This window comes from Peromyscus maniculatus, chromosome 3, assembly GCF_049852395.1.
Source record: "Peromyscus maniculatus bairdii isolate BWxNUB_F1_BW_parent chromosome 3, HU_Pman_BW_mat_3.1, whole genome shotgun sequence".
Lineage (NCBI taxonomy): Eukaryota > Metazoa > Chordata > Mammalia > Rodentia > Cricetidae > Peromyscus > Peromyscus maniculatus.
In genome coordinates this window covers 109,952,895-109,973,108 of record NC_134854.1, presented here as the reverse complement: position 1 = coordinate 109,973,108, position 20,214 = coordinate 109,952,895, and the positions used below count along the sequence as shown (strand labels likewise).

The window sequence follows — 20,214 nt, the reverse complement described above, 5'->3', positions numbered from 1 at the left end:
TTTCACACACTCCTTCCTTCCTCTGTGGCACTTTAGCCATTCCCCCATCTCCCCAGACCGTGTCCAGATCTGATAGTTCAAAATGTTCAGAATTTCCATATTCTTTTTGAGACGGGATTCCACTCAGCCTGCAACTCACTCCTGCCTATACTGGCCTTGAGCTTTTCATACTTAACAGGGCACAGTGGCTAAAACTGGAATTTCTGCCTTGGGAAGTTAGAGACAAGAAGATGAGGATCCTGCTTAAGGTCATCTTTGGCTGCAGAGTGGCCTGCCTGGGATATAGGAGACTTTGACTAAACCACAAATGCTAACAGTGTTCCAGTGCACCTAAGAGACACTGAGGCAGCAGGACCCTCAGGAATTTAAAGCCAGTATGGACTCTTTACCGAATTCAGTCCAGCCTGAGTTGCAGGGCAATACTCTGTATAAACACATAAACCAGCAGAGGAGCTGGGTGGTGGTGGTCCATGCCTTTAATCCCCGAACTCGGGAGGTAGAGCCAGGCAGATCTCTGTAAGTTCAAAACCAGTCTGGTCTACAGAATGAGATCCAGGACAGGCACCAAAGCTGCCTAGAGAAACCATGTCTCCAAAAACAAACAAACAAACCAGCAGATGAAAACAGTTTGTAGCAAAGTAGACAAAACCAAATGTCAGAAAATAAAATGGACTTGTGCATGTGACACCTTAATACACATGTCAGGGAATGAAAGCCAATTTCCATCTTTGGTTGTAGGTAGAATGTGCTTCCTTAGCATGCTTCTGTGAGACTGTTATTATTAGGGTGGGTCATTCAAGGATTTATGTGTGTTATTTTTTGGTTGGTCAGTTTTAATATCATGTATCCATTTCAATCAATTGCAATTTTTAATTTATGTTTGCATTTTGGGTTTGCTCTTTATAACAATCTTCATTGTTTGGTGATTCTCTGGGGGTCCAGTTTAAGGCAAAACAGCTGACCTGCCTGGAAATTGTTCATGTAGAAAAGAGGCAGAGAGAGAGAGAGAGAGAGAGAAGAGAGAGAGAGAGAGAGAGAGAGAGAGAGAGAGAGAGAGAGACAGAGACAGAGACAGAGACAGAGACAGAGACAGAGACAGAGACAGAGACAGATACTGACCAGTGGTTTTATATTCCTGGGGATGGGGGGAGGTGAACAATACAGTTGCCTTAGGGGGATCACAATATGAAGTCAGATCTCCCTCCCAGACTGGTCAGAGTCACCTGAGAAGTCCTCCTCAGTTTTGTCTGAACAGATCCAATGGCTGAGGCCAGCAAAGGATCCCAAGGAAGGTACTTTCCCAGAGTTGTTGTCAGTGGATTGGGAAGCATGGGGTTCTGGGGTGCTCTTCCCACCCCAGAGTGGAATAAGGTTCTCTTTTCTTTTCAGATTGAGCACATTAAATTGTCTGTCCTGGGACCTTAGTGGTACTCAGAGGACAGAAGAGATGTGACAGATGTGTTCTCCTAGTGCTGGAACACTATCAGGACACGCTGTTGGAAACAGAAGCCATCCTAGCAAGAGCATCATCCCAGGACCCTTGTTTTCATGTCACATCAGGGAGACACATAGACAGATGTACCGTCCACATCAGTCACACAGACTTTTCTGTGTCTCATGCTGTGGCATGTTGGCACTGTCTAAGGAGAAAGAACACACGAGATGAGACCTTACCAATGTGACTGTGGGAACGACAGGGGAGGCTTCCAGGAAACTTGCCCAAAGGATATGCGAAAGCCTGCTTACCTGTATAAGAACAAGGAACCTTAGGGATATGAACCTCTGAGTGCAGACTTGGGCTGGCATGAGGCAGGGACCACAGCAGGTTGCTGCCCCCTCATAAGGGTTTCTGGTTCGATCCATATCACAACATCTATCACTGCCTCACAGTGAGGCACGTGATGGCAAGTGTGGAATCCAGTTCCCAATGGGAATGGTGTCCTTGAAGGAGCAAGCATGGAGAGGCAGCAGGTGAGTAACTAGAGGGCAGAATTGGTGGAGAGAGGAGACTCAGCTGGTGCTGGAGTCACTCCCCAGTAGAGATTGTCCCAAGCTTTGCTCTGAGTCGGGTCTGAGGACTCAAGCAACAAAGTAACTTGCTATGATGACTTCAGGGGGTTCTTGGGAAAGGTTGGCAGGAGGCTTCCTGTAGTATGGATTTTAAAGAGTCTTATTAATAAAAACAAATCCAGAATCAGGAATTGGGGTGAGTGCTGGAAGATCAGAGAAGCACAACAATCCACAGCTACCTCACCTTGTCAATACCTCAGCTGTCCTACCTACCCCAAAATGGGTTCCCAGGTTCAGATTGTGGCCAGCAAGCAGCCCTGTATTGCTCCAAAAGTGTGTAGCTGTGGCGATATTGTGTTCCCCAAAATATTGTGCACCCTAATAAACTTATCTGGGTCAGAGAACAGAATAGCCACTAGACATAGAGGCCAGAAAATGGGGGCACACACTCCTTTAGTCCTATAACTTGGGAGGCAGAGATTCATCTGGATCTCTGTGAGTTTAAAGCCACACTGGAAATCCTGTTTCCTCAGACTGGAAGGAAGCCTGAGTTCTCATCCAAATAGATCTCAGCTGAATTGTTGCTCAAAAGCCTAACAGCTTAACCTTCCTAGTTCCTGGTCCTCATGCCTTATATATATTTTTCATTTCTGCCATCACCTCCTGGGATTATAGGTTCACTTTCTGTGATTCAAGGGGTGAGTCACCATGCCTGGCTGTTTCCCTACAGGGCTGCTTGCTGGCCACATTCTGAACCTGGGAAACCATCTTGTTGCAGGTAGGACCGGCTGACTAGAAATACTCTCCCTGGGGAGAGAAGTCTCACGTCATGGAGAAGATCATATTCTCTGCCCAGAAACAGGGAACAAAGGAGAGTCACTACCCAGAGGGCAATCTCTGATGTTTAGCCAGGCAGGGGGAGAGACAAAGGGCTATTGTTCCATGAGACAGCTTAGGGCCCCTTTGCACCTCAGCCCTCCCCTCTCAACAAGACCCTGTGAAAAGACTGTCCTTCTTGCCTGGGATTTTACCTGGAGAGATCTGCGCTGGGGTGGTCAGCTCTTCCTCTGCAGCAGGGAACTGTCTCCACACTGCCTCCAGGACATCTGGTCTCATTCCCCGTGGGGTTGTCCGATTCTCTGCCAGACCGGTCCCCAACCCGTGACTCACAAGCCATGGAGCTGGGGCTTGACCTCTTCAGGACTTCCAAGCAGAAAGACACAGGAAGGAGACTCTTAGGGGCTTTGGAACACACTCTTACTGTGCTGGCCCTGCATGTCTAAGCTACAGGTGTGACTCAGTTGGGACAGCTCTTGCCTAGCATGTAGGGGACCCTTGGTTTGGTCTCCAGGACCAAATAAATCAGGCTTGGTGGGGAATTCCTGTAGTCCCTATATTTGGTAGGTGGAAGCAGAAAGATTAAAAGTTCAAGGTCATCCACCACTACATTTAATTTAAATATCAAAACCCCTCAAACACACTGGCAGCCTGAACTACAGACAGAAAACCCAAGTCAAAACAAGAGGAGAGTAAAAAATGAGAGGATTCCTCATTAGAGGGGACTGATAGTTATGCCACTGTGGTGTTTAAGAGTCATGTGCTTTGGCAAAGAAAAGAAAAGGCCATGAGTACAAGGAATAGACAGTAGTGAGGGGTATGGGTAAGGACAGGGTGGAGAACTCTGCACAAAGAGTGTGAGTGTTTGTGCAAGGTGCATGTGTGACCACAGGGGTGTGTGTGTGTGTGTGTGTGTGTGTGTGTGTGTGTGTGTGTGTGTGTGTGTGTATGTGTGTGTTCCTGTCTGTCTGTCTGTTCTAACCCTTTGTGCACACATGTAGACCAGGAATATTCATCAACTGCTTTTGCACCTTCGTTCTTTTTTTTTGTTTGTTTTTTTGCCACCGGGTTTCTCCAAGTTTACCTGGCTGTCCTGGAGCTCGCTCTCTAGACCAGCTGTCCTTGAACTCACAGAGATATGCCTGCCTCTGCCTCCCAGTCCTGGATTAATGGGTGCTCCACTACCAAAGGATTTCACCTCCATTCGAGACAGGGTGTCTCACTGACCTCAGGCCAGCAAGCTCCCACACTTGCCTCTCTTCACCTCCAGGCCTCAGATGACATAAGGACACCGCCACATCCAGTTTTCACACACTCCTTCCTTTCTCTGTGGGGTTTTAGCCATTCCCCCATCTCCCCAGACCGAGTCCAGATCTGATAGTTCAAAATGTTCAGAATTTCCATATTCTTTTTGAGACGGGATTCCACTCAGCCTGCAACTCACTCCTGCCTATACTGGCCTTGAGCTTTTCATACTTAACAGGGTACAGTGGCTAAAACTGGAATTTCTGCCTTGGGAAGTTAGAGACAAGATGATGAGGATCCTGCTCAAGGTCATCTTTGGCTACAGAGTGGCCTGCCTGGGATATAGGAGACTTTGACTAAACCACAAATGCTAACAGTGTTCCAGTGCACCTAAGAGACACTGAGGCAGCAGGACCCTCAGGAATTTAAAGCCAGTATGGACTCTCTACCGAATTCAGTCCAGCCTGAGTTGCAGGGCAATACTCTGTATAAACACATAAACCAGCAGAGGAGCTGGGCGCTGGTGGTCCATGCCTTTAATCCTGGGATTTGGAAGGTAGAGCCAGGCAGATCTCTGTGAGTTCAAGTAAGTCTGGATTACAGAATGAGATCCAGGACAGGTACAAAAGCTACACTGAAAAACCCTGTCTCTAAACACAAACAAACAAACAAACAAAAAAACAGACAGACAGACAGACAAAGAAACGAAACAGCAGATGAAAACAGTTTGTAGCAAAATAGACAGAAGCAAATGTCAGAAAAGAAAATGGACTTGTGCATGTGGCACCTTAATACACCTGTCAGGGAATGAAAGCCAATTTCCATCTTTGGTTGTAGGTGGAATGTGCTTCATTAGCATGCTTCTGTGAGACTGTTATTATTAGGGTGGGTCATTCAAGGTTTTATGTGTGTTATTTTTTAGTTGGTCAGGATTAATATCATGTATTTATTTCAATCAATTGCAATTTTTAATTTATGTTTGCATTTTGGGTTTGCTCTTTATAGCAATCTTCAGTGTTTGGTGATTTTCTGGGGGTCCTGTTTAAGACTGAACAGCTGACCTGCCTGGAAGTTGTTCATGTAGAAGAGAGGCAGAGAGAGAGAAGGAGAGACACAGAGACAAGACAGAGACAGAGAGAGATACTCACCAGTGGCTTTATATTCCTGGGGAAGGGGGCAGGTGAACAATACAGTTGTCTTAGGGGGATCACAATGTGAGAGGCCAGATATCCCTCCCATACTGGCCAGCGTCGCCTGTGAAGTCCTCCTCAGTTTTTTTTTGAGGAGATCCATTGGGTGAGGCCAGCAAAGGATCCGGTGGAATGTAATTTCCCAAGTTTTTGTCAATAGGTTGGTAAGCATAGGGTTCTGGGGTACTCTTCTCACCCCAGAGTGGAATAAGGTCCTCTTTTCAGATTGAGCACATTAAAATGTCTGTCCTGGGACCTTAGTGGTGCTCAGAGGACAGAAGAGATGTGACAGATGTGTTCTCCTAGTGCTGGAACACTATCAGGACTCGCTGTTGGACACAGAAGCCAGCATAGCATGATTATCAAACCAGGACCATTATTTCCTGTCACATTAAGGATATACATAGATCGATGTACCAACAACATCAGTCACACAGACTCTTCCATGCCTCATGCTGTGGCATGTTGGCACTGTCTAAGGAGAAAGAACACACAAAACGAGACCTTACCAATGTGACTGTGGGATGGACACGGGAGGCTTCCAGAAAACTCGCCCAAAGGATGTGCAAAAGCTTGCTTACCTGTATAAGAACAAGCCACCTTAGGGATATGAACCTCTGAGTCAGACTTAGGCTGGCAAGAGGCAGGGCCCACAGCAGGTTGCTGCCCCCTCATAAGGCTTTCTGGTTCCATCCATATCACGACACCTATCGGTGCCTCATGATATGGCATGTGGTAGTGAGTGTGAAATCCAGTTCCCAATGGGAATGGTGGCCTTGAAGGAGCAAGCATGGAGAGGCAGCAGGTGAGTAACTAGAGGCCCGAACTGGTGGAGAGAGAAGGCTCAGCCGGCCCTGGATTCACTCCTCAGTAGAGATTGTCCCAAGCTTTGCTCTGAGTTGGGTGTGAGGACTCAAGCAGTGTACCTTGCTGTGATGACTTTTCGGGATTCTTGCAAAAGGTTGGCAGGATGCTACCTGTAGCATAAAAAGAGTCTTATTAATAAAAACAAACCCAGAGCCAGGTATTGGGGTGAATGCTGGAAGATCAGAGAAGCACAACAAGCCACAGCTACCTCTCCTTTCAGTTCCTCAGCTGATCCTGTTTCCTCCGACTGGAAGCCTCTGAGTTCTCATCCAAATACATCTCTGCTGAACTGTTGCTGAAAAGCCTAAAAGCTTAACCTGCCTAGTTCCTGGTCCTCATGCCTTATATACCTTTCTGCTTTCTGACATCACTTCCTGGGATTATAGGCTCACTTTCTGGGATTCAAGGCATGAGTCGCCATGCCTTGCTGTATTGGTGTGGCTTTCAACTCACAGAGATCCAGATGAATCTCTGCTCTCCACATTATAGGACTAAAGGCGTGTGTGCCCCCATTTTCTGGTCCTATTTCTAGGGGCTGTTCTCTCCTCTGGCCCATATAAATTTATTAGAGTGTACAACATTTTGGGGAACACAATCACCACAGCTACCCTCTATTGGAGCCCTACAGGGCTGCTTACTGTCCACAATCTGAACCTGGGAACCCACCTTGGGGCAGGGAGGACAAGCTGACTAGAAATACTCACCCTGGGGAGAGGAGTCTCACGTCATGGAGAAGACCCTGTTCTCTGCCCAGAAACAGGGAGCAAAGGAGAGTCACTACCCAGAGGGCAATCTCTGATGCTTAGCCAGGCAGGGGAAGAGGGCAAGGGGCTATAGTTCCATGAGACAGCTTAGGGCCCCTTTGCACCTCAGCCCTCTCCACTCAGCAAGACCCTGTGAAAAGCCTGTCCTTCTTGCCTGGGATTTTACCTGGAGAGATCTGCGCTGGGGTGGACAGCTCTTCCTCTGCAGGAGGGGCCTGTGTCCACACTGCTTCCTGGACATCCGGCCTGGCTCCCTGTGGGGCTGTCCGATTCTCAGCCAGACCGGTCCCCAACCCGTGGCTCACAAGCCATGGAGCTGGGGCTTGACCTCTTCAGGACTTCAAAATAGAAAGACACAGGAAGGAGACTCTTAGTGGCTTTGGAACACACAGGACTTCCTGGGCTGGCCCTGCAGTGCCTAAGCTCCCCACTGCTCCTCCATGGGATCTTTGCCTCCTTTGGCCTTGCCCCGCCTCCTGCTCTCCCTGCTCCTATCAGCATCTTTGTGTCCACTTGTAGCTCAAAAATTCTGAGGTCACACTAGAGAGATTTTCTGGGATTGTTCTCTCTGAAGTGACAGTTTGATAAGTTCACAAGTGTGCCACAAGTTGGCACTTGCATCTTTACCACAAGGGACAGGAGGAGAAGCACAAATAAAATGAGGTAAGTGCACCCACCTGGTTCTGGGGGTGACTCCATGATCCCTTCCCTTTGGAGCCAGGTTCTTGCGGGAGGCTCGGCCTCTCTCTGCAGGTGGCAGGCAGCAGCAACAGAGGTTTCTGAAGCAGTTCATAATTGTTTTCCTGACCCCCTTCCAGCTGTGACGCCTCCGGGTTCGGGATGAAGCTGGGCCTGCATCCTGGGGCTGCCCATGGGTGATGGCCACTTCCTGGGTGATGGCCATATCCAGAGTGATAGCCTCTTCCTGAATGAGGTTCTCAACCTGGGTCATGGTGGCTTCTGGGGAGATGGTTGCATCCTGAATGATGGCCTCTACTTGCATGATGGTCGCTTCCTGTGATATGGTTTCATTCTTTACCATGGTCCCATCATGGTTCATGGTCTTTTCCTGGATCATGTTTGCATCATGAGTTATGGCCTCATTCTGGGTCATCTTCCCTTCCTTGATCATGGTCCTTTGTTGGGTCAAGGTGGTTTGCTGAGTGATGACCTCATCTTGGGTCAAGGTTGTCCCTTCCTGGGACAAGGTGGTATCCTGGGTGATAACCTCATCCTGAATTAATGTTGCATCATGGGTGATGACCTCATCCTGGGTCATTGTCCCTTCATGGGTCATAGCTTCATCCTCTGTCATGGTCAGTTCATGAGTTATGGCCTCATCCTGGGTCATAGTCTCTTCCTGCAATGTATCCCAAGGGGAGGAGCCTGTGGGGGTGAAATACTGAGGTGCCTCCTGGGAGCTCCAGAGTTCCTCCTGTGGACTGCAGGAGGACAAGTTGTTGTCTGTGTCACCTGGAGTCTCACTCTGGTGTGGCCTAGGAGAGGAGGTGTCCAGAAAGAGAGGTGGCTGGACACTGGCCAAGTGACAACCGAATGACCCGAACTCCGAATGTGTGAAATACTCAATGCTTTCCAGGCTGCTGCTTGTGAAGGAATCAGTCGCGGAATAGAACAGGTGGGTTAGATAGGGATGGTGCATCCTCTTTGGCTGGCAGCACAGGGCGGCAGGCATGCTCTGCCTTGTGCCACCCTGCCTGGCATTCTTCTCTTCTCTCTCCTTGGTCTTAGATGGCAAGGTGAAGGTGGGGGGAGCAGGCTCGGTAGCTCTCCATAAGGACACAGGGAAAGTGTGAAGATCTGCCAGGTTGAGGTCAAGGCCTGACCGCATGGCTCTCACGGGTTTCTTTTGGTGATGGTAGCAGTCTCCCCCAGGTGACTGGTGCTGTAGAATTAGGTAAGTGGCCATCACCTGGTTGTATTTCTGGTCTCTCAGAGACTCAACGATTTCTTCAGATTTATACCCCATGACTGTCATGGCTTTGACAATGCTAGGGCTGGGGGTGCCTGGGAGAGCCTGGGTGGAAGTAGGTGGTGACCGAGCCTCACTGCTCCTGACTATGGGGAACCTCATGATTTGGCCTATGGTGGGCCTCCGGCCAGGGTTGATGATCAGCAGTTTGACGATGACATTGTAAATGTCCATGGAAACATGTGGAGGCACCTTGAAGTTTGCGGCAAGGATGTGCTCTTTCACCCGCTCAACAGACCTAGCTCTGAAGGGAAAGTGCCCGGTGACCATGAGGAAGAGGAGCACGCCTAAACTCCACACATCAGTGGCAAGGCCATCATAGGCCTCCTCTCCAAACAGTTCTGGGGCACAGTAAAATAAAGTTCCACAGAAACCCCTAAACTTCTGCTCAGGCATGACCTTGGCCGAAAGGCCAAAATCGGCAAGCTTGGCATTACCCTTGCAGTCCAGGAGGATGTTCCCTGCCTTAATGTCTCTGTGAGCAATCGAGTTATTGTGACAGTACTGCACTGCATGCAATATCTGGATAAACAACCTTCGAGCCTCGCTCTCCTCTAAGGACCCCAGTTCCAGTATATGATGCAGCAGGTCTCCCTCTGATGCATGCTCCATCACCAGGTAGGTGGTCTCTCTGGTCTCGACCACATGAAACAATTGAACGATGTTGGCATGGGCAAGGGATTTCATGATGCTGACTTCACTGTTGATAAATGAGGCATACTTCTTCTTGTTTCTAAGAATTTTTACAACCACACAGGATACTGTGGGCACGTGAAAGGCCAATTTGACCTCTGAAAAATGTCCTTGGGCCAGGGTCATCATCATCTTATAGTCATCGGTGAAGGCCTCCTCAGCAGAGCAGTGGGCCTCCCCGGCCTGCTCCATGGTCAGGTCCTTGTTGTTAAGGCTAGAACCAAAGCCTCAATGGGGAATTTTAAACAGTCCAAATCAGGCCCAGACTGTTTATCAATACAAATTGCTACATCCAAAAGGAAAAGAAAGTCAGAATTACTTTAGACAACCTAATAGGGATGCAATGCTCAGAAAGAAAAGAAAACACCTTCCAAAGCAGCAGATAGCAGAATAAGACACAGATCGGATTGGTCGGAATCAACCAGAAACAGAGAATAAAACAAGGGGTCACAGAAGCTAAGAGACGTTTCTTTGGAAGGATAATCATCCTCTTACATGAACTCAGCACTCACTGAGAGAGAAGGCACTAATAAAATCAGATGCAAAAGCACTTGATAAGACAACAGACATCCCCAAATCCAGTGTGCCTGGGTGGGCAGATGGCTCAGGAGTTCAGAAGACCTGTATGTGGTTCTCAGGACCCAGGTCAGACGACTCACAACTGCCTTAACTCCAGCTCTAGGTGCGCCTACACCTCTGGCCTCTGAGGGCATCCATACAATGCATGCATGTGCCCATGTGGGCAGACTCACACAGACACATGCACACTCGAGGGTGCCAATACACACACTCACAGGTAGTACAAATAACTTAAAATATTGATGCTTTTTGTATGATTTCTTTTCCATGACCTAGAAGGTCAGAAGAGGGCATCAAATCCCCTAGAAATGGAGTTTCAGGCAGTTATGGTGGGTCATGGGAGTGCTGGGAGGCAAGCCTAGGTCTTCTGTAAGAACAGTACATGCTCCTACCTGCTGGGTAATCTCTCAAACCTACCCCACCCCAAAATTAATCTGTTTGTTAAAACCAGGGGGTCCTTCTCATTGATTGGAAAATGTGGATGAAATTGAGAAATTTCTAGATACAAATTCAACTTGAGAAGAGACAATAAACAACAAGATTAAAGTATTTTTGATAAAAGACTCTGCACAGAAAAGCCCAGGACCAGGCACTTACTGATGATTCATTCCAGCCCCTAAAGAACAAATGTCAGTGCTCCTCCAAACTGCACAAAATAGAAAGGACTTGAGACAGGCCCGGCGGCAGAGACAAGCAGACGCAGGTAGGCCTGTGGCGGGGGCCCGTGGAGGTAGACGGGCCCAGCGGCGGCAGCCGACAGGGATATTCAGACCCGGCGGCAGCTGGCAGAGACACTCAGGCCCAGCGGCGGCCCACAGAGGTAGATGGGCCCAGCAGTGGCCCGCTGAGGTAAACGGGCCTGGCGGCAGCGGCCAACAGGAACATTCAGGCCCGGCGGCAGCCGGCAGAGACATTCAGGCCCAGCAGCGGCCCACAGAGGTAGACAGGCCCGGCGGCAGAGACAAGCAGACGCAGGTAGGCCTGTGGCGGCTGCCCACGGAGGTAGACGGGCCCAGCAACAGCCCGCTGAGGTAGACGTGCACAGCGGCGGCAGCCGACAGGGATATTCAGACCCGGCAGCAGCTGGCAGAGACATTCAGGCCCAGCGGCGGTCCTCAGAGGTAGACAGGCCCGGCGGCGGAGACAAGCAGATGCAGGTAGGCCTGTGGCGGCGGCCTGTGGAGGTAGACGGACCCAGCGGCAGCCCGCTGAGGTAGACGTGCCCGGCGGCAGCGGCCGACAGAGACATTCAGGCCCGGTGGCGGCCCCCAGAGGCAGACAGAACCAGCGGCAGCTGACAGGGACCACAGGCCCGGCGGAGGACCGCAGAGGTAAACAGGCCCAGGGACGGAGACAAGCAGACGCAGCTTGGAACAGGGACGCCCCTAACCCCAACAACTGGGGAAGAAGCTATCTCCGTGGGTCAGAACCAGAACGAATCTGAACACTCCATCTGAGGACAACCCAGGGCCCAGCTGCTGATCCTGTGAAACCCAACAACTTGGAGGTGTTGGTGAGACTACCCTGCTCAGCTGAAACCCATCTGGGAGAGGATTCAGATGCCTACAGTTTAAAGTCTGAAGAAACAAGATCAGCGGAGGAGTTGACAAATGAACAAAAAGTGACCTGAGAACAGAGAAGAAGGCGCTACCCAGACACCAAACCAGATCACCAGAATCATAAGTATATAATTCACCGATCGAAATCAGCTGCCCCTGAAGAAATAGCCCAATAGCACCAATTTAACCAAGAACCACTACTAAACCAAGACTAAAAATTAGAACAAGAGAGGCACTCTCAGACACAGACACCACCTGCACCTCACAGAGGAAGAGATGAGCAGACGCCAGTGCAAAAATACAGGCAACAACATAAAGACCTATATGGCAACATCAGAACCTAGTGATTCTACACCTGCAAGACCTAAACATACCATGACAGAAGAAGCAGAAGAAATCAACCCTAAAAATGACATTAAGAAGATGATAGAGGCCCTTAAAGAAGAAATAAAACATTCCCTCAATGAGGAAATAAAAACTTTCCTTAAAGAGGAATTGAAAAACTACCTTAAAGAGGAAATAAAAACTTTCCTTAAAGAGGAAATAAAAAACTCCCTTAAAGAGGAAATAAAAACTTCCCTTAAAGAGGAAATGAAAAACTCCATTAAAGAGGAAATAAAAAAACTCCCTTAAAGAAATGGAAGAAAAAACGAACAAAAAATGGGAAGAAATCAAAGAAAGCCAAGAAAAAGCAATTAAACAGATGAAAGAAACATTCCAAGATCTGAAAAATGAATTTGAGACAATAAAGAAAACACATGCTGAGGGAATGCTGGAAATAGAAATCATGACAAAACGAACAGGAACTACAGAAACAAGCATAACCAACCGATTGCAAGAGATGGAAGAGAGAATCTCTGACACTGAAGACACGATAGAGAAAATAGATTCGTCAGTCAAAGAAAACAATAAAGACAAAAAAGTCCTAACACAAAACGTCCAGGAAATTTGGGACACCATGAAAAGACCAAACCTAAGAATAATAGGGATAGAAGAAGGAGAAGAATACCAACTCAAAGGCACAGAAAATATATTCAACAAAATCATAGAAGAAAACTTTCCTAACCTAAAGAAAGAAATACCTATGAAGATACAAGAAGCTTACAGAACACCGAATAGGCTGGATCCAAAAAAAAAGTCCCCTCGCCACATAATAATCAAAACACTAAACACACAGAATAAAGAAAAAATATTAAGAGCTGCAAAGGAAAAGGACCAAGTAACATATAAAGGCAAACCCTTCAGAATAACACCAGACTACTCAATAGAGACTATGAAAGATAGAAGATCATGGACAAACCTCATGCAGACACTAAGAGACCATGGATGCCAACCCAGACTATTATACCCAGCAAAACTCTTAATCACCATAGGCGGAGTAAACAAAATATTCCAGGATAAAACCAGATTTAATCAATACCTGTCCACAAACCCAGCCCTACAGAAAGCACTAGAAGGGAAAATTCAACCCAAAGAAGCTAAACACATCCATGAAAAATCAAGCAATAGATAATCCTACACCAACATACACCACAGAAGGACAACACAACACAACCAAAAAAATAACAGGAATTAACAATCACTGGTCATTAATATCCATCAATATCAATGGTCTCAACTCACCTATAAAAAGACACAGGCTAACAGAATGGATTAGAAAACAGGACCCATCCATATGCTGCATACAAGAAACACACCTTAACTCCAAAGACAGACACTACCTCCGAGTAAAGGGCTGGGAAAAGGTTTTCCAAGCAAATGGACCTAAGAAACAAGCTGGTGTAGCTATCCTAATATCTAATAAAATAGACTTCAAACTAAAATCAATCAAAAGAGACCAGGATGGACATTACATATTCATCACAGGAAAAATCCACCAAGATGAAGTCTCGATTCTAAATATTTATGCTCCAAATACAAAAGCACCCACATTCATAAAAGAAACACTACTAAAGTTTAAAACGCACATCAAACCCCACACATTAGTAGTGGGAGACTTTAACACACCACTCTCACCAAAAGATAGATCTACCAGACTGAAACTTAACAAAGAAATAAAGGACCTAACAGATGTTATGACTCAAATGGACCTAACAGATATCTACAGAATATTCCATCCTAACACAAAAGAATATACCTTCTTCTCAGCACCCCATGGAACCTTCTCAAAAATTGACCACATGCTTGGACACAAAACAAATCTCAACAGATACAAAAAAATTGGAATAACCTCCTGTATCTTATCAGACCACCATGCCTTAAAGTTAGAACTCAATAACAACAAAAATTATAGAAAACCCACAAACTCATGGAAACTGAATAATGCCCACCTGAAACATCAATGGGTCAAGGAAGAAATAAAGACAGAAATTAAAGAGTTCCTAGAATTCAATGAAAATGAAAGTACAACATACCCAAACTTATGGGACACTATGAAAGCAGTGCTAAGAGGAAAATTCATAGCTCTAAATGCACACATAAAGAAGATGGAGCAATCCCATACCAATGAATTAACAGCACAACTGAAAGCTCTAGAACAAAAAGAAACAAACTCACCCAGGAGAAATAGACGCCAGGAAATAATCAAATTGAGGGCTGAAATCAACGAAATAGAAAACAAGAGAACAATACAAAAAATCAATGAAACAAAGAGTTGGTTCTTTGAAAAAATCAACAAGATAGACAAACCACTAGCCAAATTAATCAAAAAGCAAAGAGAGAACACCCAAATTCACAAAATCAGAAATGAAAAGGGAGACATAACAACAGACAATGAGGAAATCCAGAGAATCATCAGATCATACTTCAAAAACCTGTACTCCACAAAAATGGAAAACCAGGAAGAAATGGACAATTTTCTGGATAAATACCAAATACCAAAATTAAATCAAGACCAGATAAACCATTTAAATAGACCAATAACCCCTAAAGAAATAGAAACAGTCATCAAAAGTCTCCCAACTAAAAAAAGCCCAGGACCAGATGGTTTTAGTGCAGAATTCTACCAGACTTTCAAAGAAGAACTAATACCAATCCTCTTCAAAGTGTTCCACACAATAGAAACAGAAGGAACACTACCAAACTCTTTTTATGAGGCTACAATTACCCTGATACCCAAACCACACAAAGATGCAACAAAGAAAGAGAACTACAGACCAATCTCCCTCATGAACATTGATGCAAAAATACTCAACAAAATATTGGCAAACCGAATCCAAGAATACATCAAAACAATCATCCATCACGACCAAGTAGGATTCATCCCAGGGATGCAAGGATGGTTCAACATACGGAAATCAGTCAATGTAATACACCATATAAACAAACTGAAAGAAAAAAACCACATGATCATCTCCCTAGATGCTGAAAAAGCCTTTGACAAAATCCAACACCCCTTCATGATAAAGGTCTTAGAAAGAATAGGAATACAAGGAACATTTCTAAACATAATAAAAGCAATTTATAGCAAGCCAACAGCAAACATCAAATTAAATGGAGAGAAACTCAAAGCAATACCACTAAATTCAGGAACAAGACAAGGCTGTCCACTCTCCCCATATTTATTCAATATAGTACTAGAAGTTCTAGCTAGAGCAATAAGACAACAAAAAGAGATCAAAGGGATACAAATTGGGAAGGAAGAAGTCAAACTTTCACTATTTGCAGATGATATGATAGTATACATAAGTGACCCCAAAAACTCTACCAGGGAACTTCTACAGCTGATAAACTCCTTCAGTAAAGTGGCAGGATACAAGATCAACTCAAAAAAATCAGTAGCCCTCCTATACACAAATGATAAAAGGGCTGAGAAAGAAGTCAGAGAAACATCACCCTTTACAATAGCCACAAATAATATAAAATACCTTGGGATAACACTAACTAAACAAGTGAAAGACCTTTTTGATAAGAACTTTAAATCTCTAAAGAAAGAAATTGAAGAAGATATCAGGAAATGGAAGGATCTCCCATGCTCATGGATAGGCAGGATTAACATAGTAAAAATGGCAATCTTACCAAAAGCAATCTACAGATTCAATGCAATCCCCATCAAAATCCCAACACAATTCTTCACAGACTTGGAAAGAAAAATACTCAACTTTATATGGAAAAACAAAAGACCCAGGATAGCTAAAAGAATCCTATACGATAAAGCAACCCTTGGAGGCATCACCATCCCGGACCTAAAACTCTACTATAGAGCTATAGTAATAAAAACAGCTTGGTACTGGTATAAAAACCGACATACGGACCAATGGAATCGAATTGAAGACCCTGACATTAATCCATGCACATATGAACACCTGGTTTTTGACAAAGGAGCCAAAACTATACAATGGAACAAAGAAAGTATCTTCAACAAATGGTGCTGGCATAACTGGATGTCAATATGTAAAAGATTACAAATAGATCCATATCTGTCACCATGCACAAAACTCAAGTCCAAGTGGATCAAAGACCTAAACATAAATCCAGTTACACTAAACTTAATAGAAAAGAAGATAGGAAGCACTCTTGAACGCATTGGCACTGGAGACCATTTCCTAAATAAAACACCGACAGCACAAACCCTGAGCACAACCATTAATAAATGGGACCTCTCAAAACTGAGAAGCTTTTGCAGGGCAAAAGACACAGTCAATAAGACAAAAAGACACCCAACAGATTGGGAAAAGATCTTCACCAACCCCACATCTGACAGAGGATTGATCTCCACAATATATAAAGAACTCAAGAAACTAGACATCAAAGCACTGAACAGTCCAATTAAAAAATGGGCTAAAGAGCTAAACAGAGAATTCACAAAACAAGAACTACAAATGGCTGAAAGACATTTAAAGAAATGCTCAACATCCTTAATCATCAGAGAAATGCAAATCAAAACGACTCTGAGATACCACCTTACACCTGTTAGAATGGCTAAGATCAAAAACACCAATGACAACCAATGTTGGAGAGGATGTGGAGCAAAGGGAACACTCCTCCACTGTTGGTGGGAATGTAAACTTGTACAACCACTGTGGAAATCAGTATGGCGGTTTCTCAGAAAATTAGGAATCGAACTACCTCAAGACCCAGCCATCCCACTCTTGGGCATATACCCAAAGAATGCTGATACATGCCATAAAGATACATGCTCAGCTATGTTCATAGCAGCACTATTTGTAATAGCCAGAACCTGGAAACAACCTAGATGCCCATCAACGGAAGAATGGATGAAAAAAAATGTGGTACATATACACAATGGAGTACTACTCAGCAGAGAAAAACAATGAAAGCATGAAATTTGCAGGCAAATGGATGGAACTAGAAAAAATCATCCTGAGTGAGGTAACCCAAACCCAGAAAGACAGTTATGGTATGTACTCACTCATTGCTGGATTCTAGATATAAAATGAACAATCAGACCACAACCCATAGAACCATAGAGGCTATATATATAGCATGGAGGTCCCTAGGATGACTGTGGCATATAATCAATTTCAGTTTTACTCAATTATTGAAAAAAAAATAGCCAAATGAATGGAAACACATGAACTATGAACCAAAGGCTGAGGGGCTCCCAGCTGGATCAGGCCCTCTGAATAGGTGAGACAGTTGATTGGCTTGATCAGTTTGGGAGGCATCTAGGCAGTGGGACCAAGTCCTGTGCTCATTCCATGAGTTGGCTGTTTGAAACCAGGAACTTATGCAGGGACACTTGGCTTAGTCTTGGAGGAAGGGACTGGACCTCCCTGGACTGAGTCTACCAAGTTGATCACAGTCCTCGGGGGAGGACTTGTCCTGGAGGAGGTGGGAATGGAGGGTGGGCTGGGGATAAGGGGAGGGCGTGGGAGGGGGGAGAATAGGGGAACCCATGGCTGATATGTAGAACTGAATGGTATTGTAAAATAAAAAATATATATCAAAAAAAAAATAGAAAGGACTTAACAGTTCCAAACTCATTCATGCCTAAGCCAGGAAAGGACACTATTAAGAAAAAAAAAAGGCTGTTTCCATGATGAACATGGATGTGATAGTCATTAATAATATTACTAATAATTCTCACCAAATTCCACAACACATTAATAAGGCCATAGTTGATGGTTAAAACACACTCACAAGGATCCTTACAAGGATTGCTCTGCATGCTTAGAGGACAAACACCACAATATAGAAACGGAATGAAGGGCAAGAGTGCCACAGTCAAGCCATGGGAAGCCATCCAGGATGAAACTGGGGCTCTCAACAAGGACAGACTGGAGCAGATGCTTTACCTGGGAAAAGCCAGTCCTGCATATGTGCTGCTTGTTTTCTCTCCTCTGTGGGATTTGGGAGCAGGAGGAGGTTGTCAACTTAAAAAGGGTTTACTAGGAAAGTGGAGGGGGAAGTGGGAGAAGAAAGCATAACAGCACAGGTTAATCACATGATTAATGTGATCAAAAATGCATTACAGGTGTTCCTGTGATTGTCATAACTAAATGGCTTCTATGTGCCATGTTACCAAGAAAAGGCTTGAAATAGGAGAAATAAATGAAGAAAAACATGACAATAAAGGAAGAGGTAAAGACAAACACAGAGGGGCTGGAGAGATGATTTAGTGTTTCAGAGCAACTCCTGCTCTTTCATAGAACCCCGGTTAGGTGCCCAACAGCCACATGGTGGCTCACAACCACCTGTTACTTGAGCTTCAGCTCATCTGTCTCCCTCTTGTGACCTCCACGGGTACCAGGTATGTGGCACACAGACATACATGGAGACAAAATACTCATACCCATAAAACAAAAATATCAAAATATTCTACCTCAGGAAACATAACCTAAAAATGAATAAAAACTGGTGGGCAGTGGTGGCACATGCCTTTATTTCCAGCACTCAGGAGGCAGAGGCAGGCAGATCTCTGAGTTCAAGGCCAGTCTGGTTTACAAGTGAGTTCCAGGAAGGCCAGAGCTACGCAAAGAAACCCTGTCTTGAATTACCCCACACATCAAAAAGAATAGAAAGTCAAATAGAAGATAAGAAAGAACATGAAAAAGTGAGTGGAAAAATAAAGCAAGCCAATAGACAAATTCACTGAGAACAAGAAACCAAATAAAGTCAACAGACTTGGAGAGAAACTCACACTGTCGGGGTCCAACAGCTCCCGAAAGTCCACGTCAACTCTTTCTTTCACCAGTGCCGAACACCACCTCTCCAACCAACCAGCAGCTCCTGCACTGTAAGGACAGGAGGCAGCCTCAGCCAGAGCTGTGAGTGCACAGGTGTCTGTCATTGTGACATCACAGCAAGAAATGGACCAATGAGGGCTCAGCACAGCTCACTAGTCTGGCCAGCAGGGCAGTAGGGGCCTGAGGAGCCTGGTTACACTCAAATGGCTGTCCTCAGTGTTTCCCAGTGACCCATTTCTTCCTGCTAGGGCCATTTCCTGTGGTCCAAAAATTCCCCAAATGGTGTCAGCTGGTGGGACCAGTGTCCAAACACTTGATTCTTTGTGGGCCATTGACACCCAAACCTTAACAAGGACCCTTCCACTTTAATAATAAAACAAGGAGTCCTAAGAATGGCAATGGCTCCAGAGCATTGGCCCTGCCTCAGTTACAGACTGATAGTCTCCCCTTAGTAGGTGGAGAGTGTTTTGCTCTTCATTTGGACCCTAGCCTTCTGTGACAAGTTTGTAATAACTCATCATGTCTATACTCAAAAAATTCAAGTTATATTATTTTTAACTCAGATCAATGGGTCCTATAGGATGACAGCTCCTGACTATATTGGGATGTTGTGAGAAAATAGTTTTCCCTGGCACCCCAGGACCTAGGACTAACATCTGTGGGGCTGGGAGAAAGTTGACACCATTTGTTTCAGGTCCTCATTATTCCTGAGACTTCTCACCAAAGTCCAGGATGGTTTGCTGTATAGATACTCAGATTGATGGGTCCTATAGGACTACATTGGGATGTTGTGAGAAAATACTGTTTTCCATGGCACCCAGGACCTAGGACTAACATCTGTGGGGCTGAAAGCTCACATCATTTTTTTCCATTTACTTCAATATAGTTTATTTTCCTTTTTTTTCTTTTACAAATCAGCGTTGGATTCACCTGTCCTCCCCCCTCCTGTCCCCCTGGCCCTCCTTTCCCCCATCCCACCCCCCATTCCCATCTCCTACAGGACAAAGACTCCCCCTGGGGATTCAGCTCAACTGGTAGATTAAGTCCAGGCGGGTCCAGTCCCCTTCTCCCAGGCTGAGCAAAGTGTCCCTGCATAGACCCCAGGTTCCAAACAGCCAGCTCATGAACTAAGGAAAGGTGCCGATCCCACTGCCTCATTTGTCACATGGTCCCCATTGTTCCTGAGACTTCTCACCAAAGTCCAGGATCCCAGAAGACAGTGGCCTGATATGTTCAAAATGATCAAGAAAGTACTTGTCAGCCAGAACCCTATAGACAACATGTGTAAGAGATGGAGCCCTATCCTGGCACCCTAGGCCTTCTGCTCTCAAA

The 20,214-nt window shown here is 45.5% G+C and overlaps 1 protein-coding gene across 27 annotated transcripts in view; it reads right to left on the bottom strand.

Annotated features, from left to right (window-relative positions):
• The window catches only part of LOC143272428 (sperm motility kinase-like), a 76,610-nt gene that overhangs the window by 53,265 nt on the left and 3,131 nt on the right, over nucleotides 1–20,214 (bottom strand). For 16 of the 27 annotated variants that reach the window (XM_076567201.1, XM_076567203.1, XM_076567204.1 and 13 more), the window contains 7 exons: nucleotides 18,837–18,930; nucleotides 7,591–9,882; nucleotides 7,080–7,251; nucleotides 6,209–6,259; nucleotides 5,864–6,057; nucleotides 5,241–5,757; nucleotides 3,042–3,213 (listed from right to left, as the gene is read on the bottom strand). In XM_076567201.1, coding sequence (XP_076423316.1) covers nucleotides 7,215–7,251; nucleotides 7,591–9,788 — 2,235 coding nt within the window. In that variant the 5' untranslated portion in view covers nucleotides 9,789–9,882; nucleotides 18,837–18,930 and the 3' untranslated portion in view covers nucleotides 3,042–3,213; nucleotides 5,241–5,757; nucleotides 5,864–6,057; nucleotides 6,209–6,259; nucleotides 7,080–7,214. Of the gene's footprint in view, nucleotides 1–1,674; nucleotides 2,147–3,041; nucleotides 3,214–5,240; nucleotides 5,758–5,863; nucleotides 6,058–6,208; nucleotides 6,260–7,079; nucleotides 7,252–7,590; nucleotides 9,883–18,836; nucleotides 18,931–20,214 lie in introns of those variants that run through there. The other 11 variants (XM_076567226.1, XM_076567218.1, XM_076567219.1 and 8 more) reach the window with 6 other exon arrangements.